The sequence below is a fragment of the Pongo pygmaeus genome, chromosome 13, assembly GCF_028885625.2.
Source record: "Pongo pygmaeus isolate AG05252 chromosome 13, NHGRI_mPonPyg2-v2.0_pri, whole genome shotgun sequence".
Classification (NCBI taxonomy): Eukaryota; Metazoa; Chordata; class Mammalia; order Primates; family Hominidae; genus Pongo; species Pongo pygmaeus.
Window position 1 is genome coordinate 104,730,908 of NC_072386.2, and position 14,665 is coordinate 104,745,572.

The 14,665-nt window shown below is 53.7% G+C and overlaps 1 protein-coding gene across 7 annotated transcripts in view; it reads left to right on the forward strand.

Moving 5' to 3' along the window:
* COL27A1 (collagen type XXVII alpha 1 chain) overlaps nucleotides 1-14,665 on the forward strand; it is a 160,070-nt gene that overhangs the window by 50,670 nt on the left and 94,735 nt on the right. For all 7 annotated transcript variants that reach the window (XR_010123360.1, XR_010123361.1, XM_063649839.1 and 4 more), the window contains 5 exons: nucleotides 221-265; nucleotides 878-931; nucleotides 1,371-1,415; nucleotides 4,784-4,837; nucleotides 6,090-6,134. Coding sequence is in view for 5 of the 7 variants with exons in the window: in XM_063649839.1 (XP_063505909.1) it covers nucleotides 221-265; nucleotides 878-931; nucleotides 1,371-1,415; nucleotides 4,784-4,837; nucleotides 6,090-6,134 (243 nt within the window). In the remaining 2 variants the exon portion in view is untranslated. The remainder of the gene's footprint in view (nucleotides 1-220; nucleotides 266-877; nucleotides 932-1,370; nucleotides 1,416-4,783; nucleotides 4,838-6,089; nucleotides 6,135-14,665) is intronic.

Sequence of the window (14,665 nt, forward strand, 5' to 3'; positions counted from 1 at the left end):
CTGGCCTAAGAACTACCGGGAGCAGAGAGAAAACCTTAGGAATATGTGAACCTCACATGGTATCTGCATCCATCTGGGGAACCTTTACTGAGTGCACACTCCATCCCGGATGCAGTACATACGGTGCTGAACAGGGCAGGCCAGGAGGCTGGGCCCTTGCGATCTCCAGGACCAGATGTGTCCTCCCTGCCTGACGCAGCTTCTTCCCCCCCACCAACAGGGACACAAGGGCTATCCTGGACCGGCAGGGCACCCCGGAGAACAGGTGAGGGCCTCAGCCTCAGCCCTGCCCCGGTCGCTCTCCTTCCTCCCAGCCCCTACCTGTCTCTGGCCCCCTCCCTAGATCCTGCTCCGTGAGCCAGCCCCAGAGTCAGGCTGTTTTGCCTCTCACCCTGCTGGGGCCCCCAGCCCACTCCAGTCCACCCCACCACTCTCGCCCAGCCACATTTGCCCAAAAGAGCCAGAGTCCATGCCGGCCTCATGTTGGCATGAGCCTCACAACGCCAGTTGGAGCCATGAATAGCTGGCCTGTTCCGGGCGATGTTAGGGGATATTATACACGCCGCCAAGGGGTTTGCAGGAATTTTGGCCGGCCTGGCCCAAGTCAAACAGCAGCCCTGCCAGCGTGGGAGAACCAGCCAGGCCTCCTCAGTGATTTCTTGTTCCTGGGCTGCAAGCAGAGGGGGTTTTGTCCCTCGGAGCTGGTCTGACCGGTTTCACAGAGGGGTGAGCTTGGGGGCCCTCCCCTTCCTCCTGTTCCATCTCACACTCCTGCCCCTCTCTTTGTTCATTGTCAGCCCCAGTCTTCCAGGGTACCCCAGACCCAGAGCTGGGCAGGGTCTTTCTTTTCCTTATGTTTCTCTCTGTTCCTTTGCAGGGGCAGCCAGGACCTGAGGGCAGCCCAGGGGCCAAAGGTTACCCTGGCAGGCAGGTGCAGTATATGGCTTCTGGAAGCTCTGTGGCCATGGTGATGTGAAGATGGCCGCAGGTGCCCCGAGGCAGAGGGAGGTGGTGGGCTGGGGGCCAAGGAGCTGCACCTGCTGGGTGGACCCTAAGGAGGGGGCTTTCCAGGGGGCTGGACCAAGGAAGCCTGTCTTTGCAGGCACGGGATAAGGCTGCATAGTAAGAGGAGGTCTGGTTCTGTGGGGCTGGGGCTCCAGAGGCTCCTCCCACTCAGTCTCCCTCCTACCCACCAGCCACCTCCCTGGGATCCTGGGGCTGTGGGGGTCAGGCCAAAGATCACTGATCTAACCCCACCCCCGTTCTACAAAGAGAGCAGCAGAGGCCCCAAAGAGGCAGGACTCGCCCCATGATTGGCAGCAGGTAGAGCGTCTCCATATGTCCTTGCCCCTCTGTGTTTTGTGTTTCAGGGGTTACCTGGACCGGTAGGAGATCCCGGCCCCAAAGGCAGCAGGGTAAGTGGTTCCTGGCCAGTGCCACATGGGTGGGGTTCTAGGTGAGCATCACCTGTCCCTCCAGTGGGCTTGATGTGAGGTCAGAGCTATAAGGAGAGCCAAGGCCCTCCCACTTGAGCGCTCCCAGACAACAGAGGGGCAGCAGGAGGGATGGGTGATGGGAGACCCTTGAGCCAGGTAAGCTGCTTGGTCCCCATGGCCAAGAAGTCTGGGAAGCAAAGACTCTGCTGGGGGTTTGGCCACAGTCCAGCTGCAAACAACTAGGCATTTGTTTGCTGTGTCTCCCGGCTCATGCCAAGTTACAAGGGAGAAGTATGGGCCACTTGAATTGCCTGTCGTCGAATCTTCAGAGGCCTCCTTCCTGCTCCCAACTGAGGGCTGGGGGGAACCACTCTTTTTGGAGGGTACCTGGTGTGGGAATGCTGCCCAAGCCTGCAGCCTGGTAGAGCTTCCAGATCTCCCCTTCCTTCAAGGCCCCCATGGAGCAGACCCTGAGTAGCGATCAGCCTCAGTTGCCTACCTCTACAATGGTCATGATGTCCATTTGTACCTCTAGCCTGGTTATGTCAAGCTGACTTGACAGCTCAGGAGGGGGCCACCAGGTGGGGACTCCCATGTGGGTTGTGGGAAGACAGAGAAGGTTCTGGGTGGACCGAATGGGGTAAATGGAGTTGGAAAGATTTATAGCTGATGTGGTGGAATCCTGTCTTTTACATGCAAAGAAACTGGGTTCATGGCGGGGCCTGGATGGCCCCAGCTTACACTGCATGCCTAAGGTGGATCTGGGATGAGGACCCAAGTGTTCTGAGGCCTGGACTTGCTGCCTCTCAAGGAATGTTCAGGAAGGGGGTCACACAGTCCTCGGTCAGGACAGATCATGTATCCTTTGCTCCTGAGCCAAAGCTATTTATATTTTGGCAGGAGGGAGAGGACAGAACAGTTGCAGTCTCAGCCCTAATCCCTGCAGCCGACTGGTGGCTGTTAGGAGAGCATGGGGAGGTGGGAGTGGGGGCGGGGAGGTGCATTCCCCAGGAGGTTACTGTGATGGGCAGGGCCTGAGGAGGCTCTTATCCCAGGATACTGGGCCTCTCTTCCTTTATTCTGCTGCTCCCATGAGCCATTCCTCCAGAGGGACCCCCTAAACCCAAAGAGAAATGTCTTCTCAGTCCAGCCCCAGTCCTGATCTCCTGATCTGCCAGAAGGACAGGGCATGTTAATGACAGCTGGGGTTGCTCGACTTGCCTGCCATGCTGGTGGCATCTCAGAGCCACATAGGAAGAGAGGACTGGTCTGGCCCCAGCACTCCTGTCTCTTACAGGCCACACAGCCCTGGGTGGGCAGCCTGGATGAGCAGTGAGTCACTCAAGCTGCCCTTCCAACCCTGCCACCACCAGCCTCATATTTCTGAAGTAGGCAGAGGGCAGGCTTTGGAATCGGGATGACAGGCTTTGAGACCTGCCCTGCCATTAGCTAGCTGTGGGACCTTGGGCAAGTCACTGGGCCTCTCTGAGCCAATTATTTTCTCACCTGTAAATCTGGGAGATAAGCCCTATTTGGAATGGCAGTAAATGGCACTCTTTCAGATTATGGATATTAATCATGCTGGATGCCAACGAGGAGGCTCAGTGGCTTTTTGGCCTTCCAGGGAAGGAGAGATGGTTGTGAGCCTCCATTGGTTGCTTGTTTGAGGGGAGGCAGTATGCAGAGTGGTTAGGAGCCCAGGCCCAGGAGTCAAAAGACTTGAATTTGAATACCAGTTCTACCACATTTCAGCTGTTTGGTCCTAGGCAAGTCGCTTCACCTCTCTGGGCCTAAATGGTCTTACCTCTACAGGGGGCTGAGTAACAATACTTCCTCGGGGCTGGGCATGGTGGCTCACGCCTGTAATCCCAGCATTTTGGGAGGCCAAGGCGGGTGGATCACCCGAGGCCAGGAGTTCGAGACCAGCCTGGTCAACATGGTGAAACCCTGTCTCTACTAAAGTAAATACAAAAATTAGCCGGGCATGGTGGTGCACACTTGTGATCAGCTATTCAGGAGGCTGAGGCAGGAGAATCGCTTGAACCCAGTAAGCAGAGGTTGCAGTGAGCCGAGATCGCACCACTGCACTCCAGCCTGGATGACAGAGCGAGACTCCGTCTCAAAAAATATATATAAATAAAAAAATAATAAAATATAATACTTCCTCGGGGTGTGGTAAGGATGGAATAAATGCTTTAATATATGCAAAGCACTGACAGCAGACCTGGCCTATCATTCGTGCTCAATAAACATTAGCTTTTGTTAGAGTTATTATTAAATCATTCCACAAAGAGTGGCACGCAGATAGTGGTAGAAGCCCCGGGCCAGGTCACTGCCCTTTAGAAGTTCCCAGGCTAATGAGGACATGAAGCATGAACACAAATAATGAAGATACAAGGGAGAAAGTGGAGAAGGATGCTACCGAGGTGCAAAAATGGCACTGGGGTTGCGGGGGAGAGATTGCTTCCGGCTTGGGGTATCAGGGATGCTTGCCCAAGGAGAGAGCTCACGAGAGCTGGGCTTTGAAGGATTTGGCTCAGAAGTCATGAGGGATGGGAAGGACATGCCTGGTGGAGGGGACAGAGTGAGGAAAGGCTGGGAGGGAGGAAATGAGACTCATCCTAGGGAAGAGCCCCAGAATGGTGACAAGCCCTAGCTGTGGAGTCAGCTGGACCTGGGTGACCCTTGAGCTGATTAGGAATTCCCGAAGAGAATTCACAGCTGCACCACTGACTAGTCATGTTGCTTTATCTACAGAGCCTCAGTTTCCTTATCTGTCCAGTGTGGGTGATGACAATCTGGGGGGTCCTTGTGAGAGTCTAATGTGGTAGCATGCATGTGCCTGGCACAATGTTGGCACTCCGGGTTCGCAGCCGCTGTTAGTTAATGCCACCACTCAGGCGGCCAGGGGTGGATGTAAGCCCTACATCCAGGACCTTGAAGGCCTAGGAGGAGCCATGGCAGGAGCCACGGGCACCTGCCAGCATCCCCGGGGGTGGGCAGGGCTTGGTGCCATGCTAGCATCTAACCCAGCCGCGAGCTTCCTTCTGCAGGTCCTGGAGCCCTGGCGCGGGGCGGGCCTCCTGCCAGCGAGCGCCCGCGCCCTTCCCTGGCGTGAGGGTATGTGCCTTTGGACTACATCGTGGAAGCCAGCACCATGCAGTCCATGGGCATATACACTTGCCTCAAGGCCTATGTCATCGAGGAGCCACTGGAGCTGCCACTGCCACCAGGGAGGAAGAGGAGGAGCCAGGATGTGGGATGGCAGTGGTGGGTGGGCTGGGGCAGGTTGGGCCAGCCACACCTCACCGCTTGACCTCTCTGACCCCCCTTCTTCTCTTTCCTAGGGCTACATTGGGCTCCCAGGGCTCTTCGGCCTGCCAGGGTCTGATGGAGAGCGAGTAAGTTTGCTTCTTTGGTTATTCACCATCCACCAGCCACCCCTGCCCAAACTGAGCAGAACCTGCCAGGCACCAGCCTGGGGAAGTCAAGGAATTCCTCCTGGAGGAGGTGCACTTGAGTCGAGTAGGAGTCTGATAAGGGGACAAGTCAAGGCAGATGTGTTCCAGGCATAGGGAACAGCATGTGCAAAGTCAGGGATTTACGGTAACTTGGTGAGTTTAACACTCAACACCGCCAAAGTGCTGCGTGAGAGGGTGAGAGTGGTGGGAGCTGAGGCTGGAGAGGGCCCTGGGGCAATGTCTTAGGTGCCCAGGACTAAGGTTAGAAAAGGAACTCTGTTCTGAGGGTATGCGGAGCCTCTTGAGGACTTGCAACCAATGAACACCAGGCCCACTTTATAGTATAGATCAGGGGTCTGCAAACGGTGGCCCATGGGCCAAATCCAGCCAGTTATCTGTTTTTGCAAATAGTTTTATTGAGCTCAGCCTTGCTCATTTGGTTACATATTGTCAATGCCGCTTTCTCAGTACAATGGCAGAGTTGGGTAGGTGTGACAGAGACCGTATGGCCCACAGAGCCAAAGATGTTCACTATCTGCCCCTTTCCAGAAACCATCTGCTGATTCCTCTTTTAGACAGATCAGTTGGTTTACTTGAGTAAAATGTGTTGGTTGGGGGTGGGGACAGCAAGAGCAGGTGGCAGGAGTTCCAGCAGCCAGGGGGAGCGGCTGTCTGGGGAAGGTGGTGGGGCTGGTTTGGTGGTGGCAGTGGGTGCTAAGATTTCCTAAGATACCCTGTCCTTCCAGACCAAGTATCTAAGTCAGAGGAGTCCAAAAGATGGTGTGGGAGCTTCTCACAGACCCCTGGCCCAGCCTGGAGATCCATTAGAAGCCCCTGGGGTGGTGGCCTCGGGATCTTCCTCCCCGCCCCCTCCCAACCTGAGCCCGTATCTATGGGAACTCACTTGTAACCTCCATAAGCTGGGTATAGAGAACCTTAGGACAGCTGGAGCCTGAGCATTTATGAAGCATCTGCTGAATACAGGAACTGGCATTTCTCTGTCTCTTAGGTCACCACAGACCCTGACCCTGCCATCCGTCTGATGTGCATGTCACTGGGGCCGCCATGCAAGTGGCACACATTCCAGGCCCTCTGTGACTTCCTGCCGTGGGTGGCTCTGGGCTGGTTTGGGGCAAGCCTGGCTGTCCCTGCTGGCATCCTGCCCTGACCTCTCCCTGTCTCTCCCCTGCAGGGCCTGCCTGGCGTTCCTGGCAAGAGGGGCAAGATGGGTATGCCGGTAAAGATTTTCCGTGTCTATTACGCAGACTCTAGCGGGGAACCCCACCTCCCACGGCCACGCTGCCTCGGCCACCTGCTGCCTGGCATCTTCTGCTTCTCCCCCTGCTTTGAGTGTGGGGGCTGCGCGTGGGGTTGTCTGGCCACAGGACCTACTGCTGGCACACGGCGTGACTGGGGCCTGGCTGGGGCTGGGGCTTCCGTGGGCTCTGGACCCCTCTGGGGTAGCTCCTCTCTCCCTGTGGGCATCAGTGGCTCTCCAGTGCAGTTCTGTGTCTGGGGGGCTTCTGTCTAGGGTATTTGTGTCTGTGGGTCTGCTGTGACCGGGGGACCTTGGCTAGACCAGGTTACTCTGCTCCCATCTCAGGGAACACTCAGTCTCCACATCATCTTGGTGTCATCCGGCTCTGTCCAGTTTGCTCATGCACACACAAAGCCAGAGGACAATGGGGTTTATGGGCAGTGCCCACAGCAGGCATGACCCAAAGAGGGGCTCAGCAGTGACCCCCAATTCACCAGCTTTCTCTATGGCTCCCCATCGTGGGAGGAAATTGTGTTTCCCCTTGTTGGTACATGTGCACAACATGGAGAAAGAGCCAAGGCACGGACAGATTAAGTCACTTGCCCAGGGTTGCATGACGAGTAAACAATGCAGCCAGGATTGGAACTCAGTTGGTTTGTTTCCGGGGTCTTTGATCTCAGTGGCTGCTTGAGGCAGCCTCTCAGGGTCCCTAGTTGGCAGTCATATTATAAAAATAGGTTCCCTAGACTCTTTGCCTGGAAGGAAGATCATTCATTCCCATTATTGAGAAGCGGGAAACTGAGGCTCTGAGAGGCAGAGTGAGATATCCAGGGTCCCTCTGCCACTGCCCTTCAGGTTGACCCCTTGACTTGGAACCATGGTCAGCCCGAGTCTGGGCCTCCTATCACTGGTGGTTGGTGAGGAAGGGAGTATGAAGAGGGAGTCTGGAGCATTCGAGAGTGCTCAGAGAGGCCTCTCCGTGCTTCTGCCACTGATGGGCATGTTAGCTGTTGGAGCATTTAACCTGGGCCCTCTGGGGGCCAAAGAGGAAAAACAAAGAAAAGAAAAAAGCCTCAAAGAGCTGACAGAGGAGGTCCCTCCACCCCCGACCTAGACCCCCTGTGGCCCGAACAGGCAGTCTTCTCTAAGGTCCAACACCTGACACCTAGACCTGGGCAAGGAGCAGCACCTGATGCTCCCAGCTTCAGGGCAAGGACCTGGAGTCTGAGAGGGCTGGGCTGGCACATGGGGTTGTCCCTCAAGCCAGCGTGACCTCAGGCAAGGAGATTCATTCATCCAGTGATTATCTGTTCATCCCGTGAATATCTGTTGAATGCCCACTATGGGCCAAGCATTTTGCTTTGTTCGGACAGAGCAGTGGATAAGACAAAGTTCCCACTCTCCTGGGGCAGACAAACAGATACCCAATCACTGAATGGGGAAATGGAAGACTGAACAATTAAATGAAAGTTAAGTAGTGCTGAATCTAAGAGAGAGTAGGATAGGGAGACAGGGAGTACTTGAGGGTTGGGATCTTGGATAAGTTAGTCCAGAAAGTCTCCCTCGCTTTATGAAGAATCTCAATGAGGTAAGGGTGGAAGCAGTGTGCCTTTCCAGGCAAAGGCCCTGGGGAAGGAGCAGGCTTGGTTCAAATTTTCTGAACCATGGTTTTCTCTTCCGAGAAATGGGAACAATAGTATGGCTCATAAGATCATTGTGCTTGTCACATAGTAAGTGCTCAATAAATAGAGCAGCCTGGAACAAGGTTTCCTGGATGGCTGAGGGGATCTCTGTATTGTGTGACACTAAGCCAATGACTTCACCTTTGCTGGGTCTGGTTTCCCATGGTTTAAGTTACAGAGTGGGAGGATTTGACTTGCTTTGGCGATCTCAGCTGGGCCCTGCCCCGACACTCAGGCCAGCCTCCAGGGCCACCTTTGGGGGATTTGTTCAGACGCATCCTGGGAGCCTTACCAAGGGCCAGGCGTTGCTGCTTTACAGATGAGATCGCTTCTCGGAGAGGTAAATGATTAGGTCGAGGTCACATGGCTGCTCGGTGTCACAGCTGGATTAGAACACAGCCAGAACTTTCAACTCCAGTGCCAGAGTGTAGCTGTTTAGAGCTTGGGGTATGGAGTCTCCTGAGCATGGAAGAGGCAAGACCCATGAAAGCCTGGACATGTTATGGCCTCTTCTCCAACCGGACACAACAAGGAATGTCAGCAGGGCCATGCCTCAGTTTCCCCCTTCTACTCCATCCTCTGCATCCTCCTCATCTCCCCTCCCGGCGGCCCCTTCATCCACCTTCTCCCTGCCATGTACCTGTGTTCTTCTTGGAGCACAAAGTCACCCTGTTCACGGCCTGGCTGAGAAGGCAGTCCCAGGTTTGAGGTCCCATTATCCTGCCTGTGTGAGATAAGGCCACTCATTCATTCCTCATTCAGCCAAAGATTATTGGTTGAATATATTACTCTATGCCAGGTGCTAAGGATAACACTGCAGCCAAAACAGACAAAAATCTCTGTTGTCATGAAGCTCAAATTTTAAGGGTAGAGACAATCAATAAACAGGATGAATAACCAGAAGAAGGCATGGTTGTGACCCTAAGTCCCCTGCAAGTGAGAGGAAGCAATGTGTATTGAGGCCCTTGGTGTGGATAGTATTTGAACCACATGCGATTCTCCCAGTGAACCTTTGAGGTGAGATTGATTATCCCCATTTTTCAGATGAGAAAACTGAGGCTTAGACTGTCAAAGCCATTTGTCCGTAGACCCTCTGAGCCCTTGCCAGACTGAGAACTTCTGTCTGCTTCCTTGCTTCTTGCCTTTAACTTTCTAAGACTAGGCTCTGACCTCCATGACAGCCGTGTTGTTCCCTGGCACTGGGGTGTCAGATGTGGGTGGAGGGAAACATCTTTTCAGCCCTAGACCCGTGCAATACCCTTGAGAGCCATGAAAATACCCTCAACTCTGTTCCAGCCACCATGGCCAGCAAATCGGCGAGATCTGCATCAGATATGATTTAATGTGTAGGTAATGGGACTTCACATCGGCTGAGTCCCTACAGCTTTGTCTCTGTCTCTGCTGGGCCTCTGAGTCTGCCATGCCTCTCAACCTAAAGACCCTGGACAGTCTTTAGGGCCATCCCTCTGTTGCTGTTGCAACCAACCCCTTGATCTGTCTGGTGGGGTTGGGGGCTCCTGTCATGAATGGTTTTTCTTCCTTATCCAAGCTTTAGGCCAGACAGTTTCTAGGCACTTATTAAGAAAAGGAAGTGACAGGGGAATGAGCTGAATTCCTTCATGCCAGATTGCAGCTGGCGTCATTTCTGGCAGGGCTGGTGATGATTTTGCTGTAGTCAGTCTTTCCCCAGCAGGCAAAACCTCGGGCCCATGCATGCGGCCTCCTCAGTATCCAATTTGGAAGGGTAATGTGTGAGAGTCTTTTACTAACGGGAGCTGAGGAAGAGAAAGTGGAGGTCAAAGCACATCAGAGCTATAGGAACCTTAGTGATGGCCTGGCCCAAACTCTTTTTCAGACAGATAAGCAGATGTAGCCCAGGGAGGACAAGACACTTGCCTGAGGTCTCACAGCAAGTTGTTGGCAATGCCAAGACTTGAACCCAGAACACTTGCTTTCCAGGACAGGGTACTTACCACACGACTCCCTCTTCTCTCTGCTCGCATCTTCAACCTCTAGAGGAAAGCTTGGTCCACAGCTCTCATCCCTCCTCATACCACCTGCTAAGAGAATGTGTTGTGGTTTTCTGGGGAGGGGCCCAGATAGAAAATGTTACCAACTTGGCTGGAGCTGAATGGGTTTCTCCTGGCCTGTCCTGGCTTGTTGGGCATGGCTCAGTATCACTCACAGTGAGAGACTGAGCCATGTTTCCCAGCCAAGGGTCTCTACGAGCAGGCTAGGAAGATGCTGCAGTGAGTCCTCCTACCTGTCTTCTCCAAATGTACTTTCAAGCCTGCTGGGATGGCCCTGCAAGGGAGGCCACCATGCACAGCTTTTCTCATAGCCCGTGGCCAGGCCTGCCAAGGCTGCTGGCCTCATGCAGTGAGTCCAGAGGGAAGACCCTAAAGCTTAGAACTGGAAGGGCCCAGCCCTGGCACTGACTTCCCTGGGGTGTGGCTCAGGGATGATTGGGACCTGCCCAAGGCCACGCAGTCCTCTGGGAGGAGGCAGGGCTTCTAACACGGTGCATCTGGGCTTCAAGTTCATGGCTCTTTCCAGTTCTCAGATTACAGGCAGCAAGCAGCCAAGTAACAGAGAATTCCTATTTCCAAGTGGGGAAATTGAGGCCAAAGCAGATTAAGGTTCTCAGCTGAGGTGATGCTGTGAGCTGGGAGTATGGTCTCCAGTGACCCAGATGTGAGCCAGAGCTGACCCAGGCTGTTGGTTCCCCTGGAATCCTGGAGAGAACTCTGCCTTCCTATTTTCTCCTTGTCCCCTGAGGTGACTTTTCTTGAGTAGATTTCCTAGTGGATTTCAGGAGGGCAGGGTAAAAACATGTTTAGACCACGAGAGAAAGGGGCTGGGAAAGCTCAGGGGTCTTTCCATGTCAGCACGCTTGGAGTCTGCACACCTAGAAAAGAATATGGCTGCTTCAAGTGCAGTAGGAAGGATGCAGGTTAGACTTAAGCAGGAACTTCCAGGCCTTGGAGAATGTCCACCTGGTAAGAAGTTCTCCAAGATCCTTTTGCGGGCTCCTCCTAGAGGTTATTAAATGTTCCCACTCTTGATATAAACCCTAACTAGTGTTGTGATGGCACATTAGAGTTGACCAGGGCCTGGATTAGAAACATCTCACTGTTTCTTCAGCCCAGCCCTGCCAGGTGAGTGGGACAGTGCTGACTGTTTTGCAGGCCAGGGACCTGAGCCTGAGAAGCATGAGTGGGACTTTGGATTCTAGATGTTTCTTGCTTCCCTGCCCCTGTATCCTACCCCCTGGAGCAGGCTGGTTGGGGTGGACACTTCCTGGAGGCAGAAGAGTGGAGGAGATGGCCTTCTGAGTTCTCCTTGGCATCCTGCTTTGGATGTGGTGGCGAGGACCGTCCCTGTCCTCAGCTGTATTCCTCTGAGTTCTTGTGGCCAAGAGAGAATGCAGAGTCTCACTCCTTAGCCTTGTTCTATGTCCTCTTGGGCCTTGTTCTGCTCCAAGTACGAAGTGTTCAGTTCTCCAAAGGGGCCCGACCTGGGAAAGTAGAGAAACCACGTGGCTGGGGCCCTGGCAGGGAGCCGAGCTCATTCCTTGGGCCTGGGGCCAGCCTGCTGCAGCCAGGAGCTCGGGCATGTGGAGGAAGGTCCCTGCTGCTGGCCAGGCTGGGCATGCATGCCATGTGGTCGCCTTACACATGCAGGCATGGCCAGAGAGAGGGAAGCAGATGGGGTTGAAGTGGGGGCTATACATCCAGCTCAGCAGCCGCCACTCTAAGACCCAGGGAGCTCTGGGGTGACTGCTAGAAATGGCTCTGCCACTTAGTAGCAGAGGGATGAGGCAAGGTAGTGGGTGAGGGGGTCTTGGGTGTGTTCTGGGCTGCAGTCTCCCCATTGGTGTAATGAGGAGGTGAACATCAAGAACATCTCGGATCCTTTCATCCTTAGACCATCTGTGATTGTTCCAATCAAAGATTTGTTCCAGCACCTTTAAAGCTCTTTTTTCCAACCACTGTGCTCTTAATTACAAACCCTAGATTCCTAGAGGTCATCTGCTTGACCCCTTCATTGGAAGGGAGATTGAAGATGGAGACAGGGGTGACTCCCGGAGGCCCTCAGCATGTCCAAGCAGAACCAGTCCTTGGCATCAATCTTGCCATTCCTTTTTGCACATTAGCTCAGGGCTCTAATGAGTCCTTCGAGAGCCTGTAGGCTGGTTCTAGTCTATCTGTTCATTCAGTGTCCAGTTGTAGCTAAGAGAAAAGGTTCTGGAGTCACACTGCCTAGGTTCGAATCTCATCTCTGCTATGCCAGGGCTGTGTGACTTTGGAAACATTTCCTAACCTCTCGGAATCACAGTTTCCTCATCTCAAAAATGCAGCCAATAATAGGACCTGTTGGGTGGTCATGCTGTTGGGGTTTACTGTTGCTATGATTGTTTCATCACACCATCGTCGCCCTCTGGCTAGACTCAGGCTGCATTTTGTCTGCAGAGGTTACTCCCCTCCAGAAATTGACTCAAAATTCTGATGACCGTCTCTCCCTTGCTTATACCTCAGAGACATTCCCTCACGTGGCTGAGGCCTCCCATGTGGCAGTGAGGCATCCTCACTGAGGCACCCTCCATGTGGCATCTCAGCTCATCCTCACAGCACTCCCTTTTGGATGGCAAAGAAAACTGAGGCCCCAAGAGGCCCGTGGGTGGTGCAGTCAGGACTGTCTTGGGGCAGGCTGGCCCAGCAGCTGGGCCTGAGAGGAGTCTTTGAGCCAGCCTGGAATGGCCTCTGAACGCAGACCCATGGGTCTGAGACCTGCCTGACAGCTGCTGTATGTGAATATATTGGGCATCACAGGGTCCTAAAGGGTCCTTAGAGATCACACACCCCCAACCTGAGCAGGACAGAGTGTCAGGTGTGGGGGCCTGCCCAAGGTCAGACAGCCAGCCTGGAGGAGAGCCAGGGCTCATGTGCAGGCCTTCTCCATATGCTGGACTTGGAGAACAGGGCAGGACTATAAGTCCTGTCCCTTGTAGGCCATGTGGAGTCAGCCAGGTGCCCAGCCAGACATCGCCCTTGTCTCAAGGAGTTGCTTTCCTCTCCTACCAGGTCCTTCTACCCCAAAGTTCAGAGGCCAGAGGTGGGAACTCAATGCCTTCAGAAGGTGCCCCTGGCTGGGCACCATGGCTCACACCTGTAATCCCAACACTTTGGGAGGCCAAGGCAGGCAGATCGCTTGAGCCCAGGAGTTCGAGACCAGCTTGGGCAACATGGAGAAACCCCATCTTTACCAAAAATACAAAAATTAGCCAGTCGTAGTGGTGTGCGTCTGTAGTCCCAGCTACTTGGGAGGCTGAGGCGGCAGGATCACTAGGAGGCAGAGGTTGCAGTGAGCAGTGATCACGCCACTGCACTTCAGCCTGGATGACAGAGTGAGACCCTGTATCATGAAAAAAAAGAAGGATCCCCTGGCCACAGCCCACGTGGCTGATTCTTGTCCCAGGAGGTGAGACAATCTACCTTCAGCATGACCAAGAAGAGCTGGTTTAGGTGAGACTGGAATTTGCCAGGGGAGACCCTAAAGATGTGGGGGAGGAAGCTTGGGTAAGGTCAGATATGCCCTCACAAAGACATGATCTGGACACACACACACACACACACACACACACCCTCCCCTGCCACACTCCTCTGCCACCCTCTGCAACCAGCTGGACACGCGTTTGAGCAGCTTCTGCATACCAGGCTTTGCCCGTGCATAGCTCATATGAACATGCCAAACTCCAGAGGTGGACCTGGGCTCTGCTTGCCTTATGACCTTGGCCATGTGATGTTGCCTAACCGAGCCTCAATTTTCCCGTCTGTGAAATGGGACCAATAACTTTTCCCTCAAAGATAGATATCAAACGCAAATGAAGTCTTGCGTGCAAAGTGACTAGCTTGGTCTGAATTTCATTATCGTCTTCTTGTTTCCTCCTTTTGGTGTCTGAATGAAGCCACACCTTCGGTGGGGTGAATGTCAATCCAAGAGGACTTCCTGGCAGGGGAGAGATTTAAAGGGAGTAGGGCTGTGGGGCAGGGCCAGGCTAAACACCTGGTTACACACACACATTTCAAGGTGTCTTTACCTAACCAGTAGAGACTTTGGTTTGGGTTTTGTTTATAGGTTTGGTCTTTTGGGTTTAGTGTACTCACTGGACTCCTCCAGTAGTATTAGAAACCAAAAACAGGATGATCCTCCGTGAGGAATGTTTACCATTTGAATCATAGCTCCAGCATCCACTTGGTCAGGAAAACATGTGCTTTGTTTTTTTTTTTTAATTACATTTCCCTGGAAAAACAATGATTTGAATTCAAGGAGGGGAGGAGAACAGGTTTCCCCCAACTCCAAGCTTGAGGACTTTCTTTTCCTTTTGAAGTAGGAACGGAGTTCTGTCCCTGGCCCCCGAAGGCGTCCTTACAGCTGATATTTTTCCAGCTGCCTATCTCCCCAGAGCGTGGAGCGGCCTCCAGAGTGGGGTCAGGGAGGGGGCGAGAGGGCTAGACCTGCCTGGGCTGGGCAGCTCAGCATCTCTCTGAGCTGCTGAAACACCTATGGAGGCTGTGCTCATGTTCACTGGTGGTGTGACTTTGTGTGACCTTGCCACTTAACTCTTTCACAGCCTCGTTTCCTTTATCTGTCAAATGGGGATCATGATTTCACTGGGTGGCTTTTGAAGAACGTGCCACAATCAGAGAAGGTCTGAGCTGGGAAATGCAACAGAGGCCTTCTCCTCCTTGACCAGTGGGGAAACAGAGACTCTTAAAACTGGCATAGATCCAGCTTCCTGCCCCTAGTCTGTGTCTTTCCCATTCC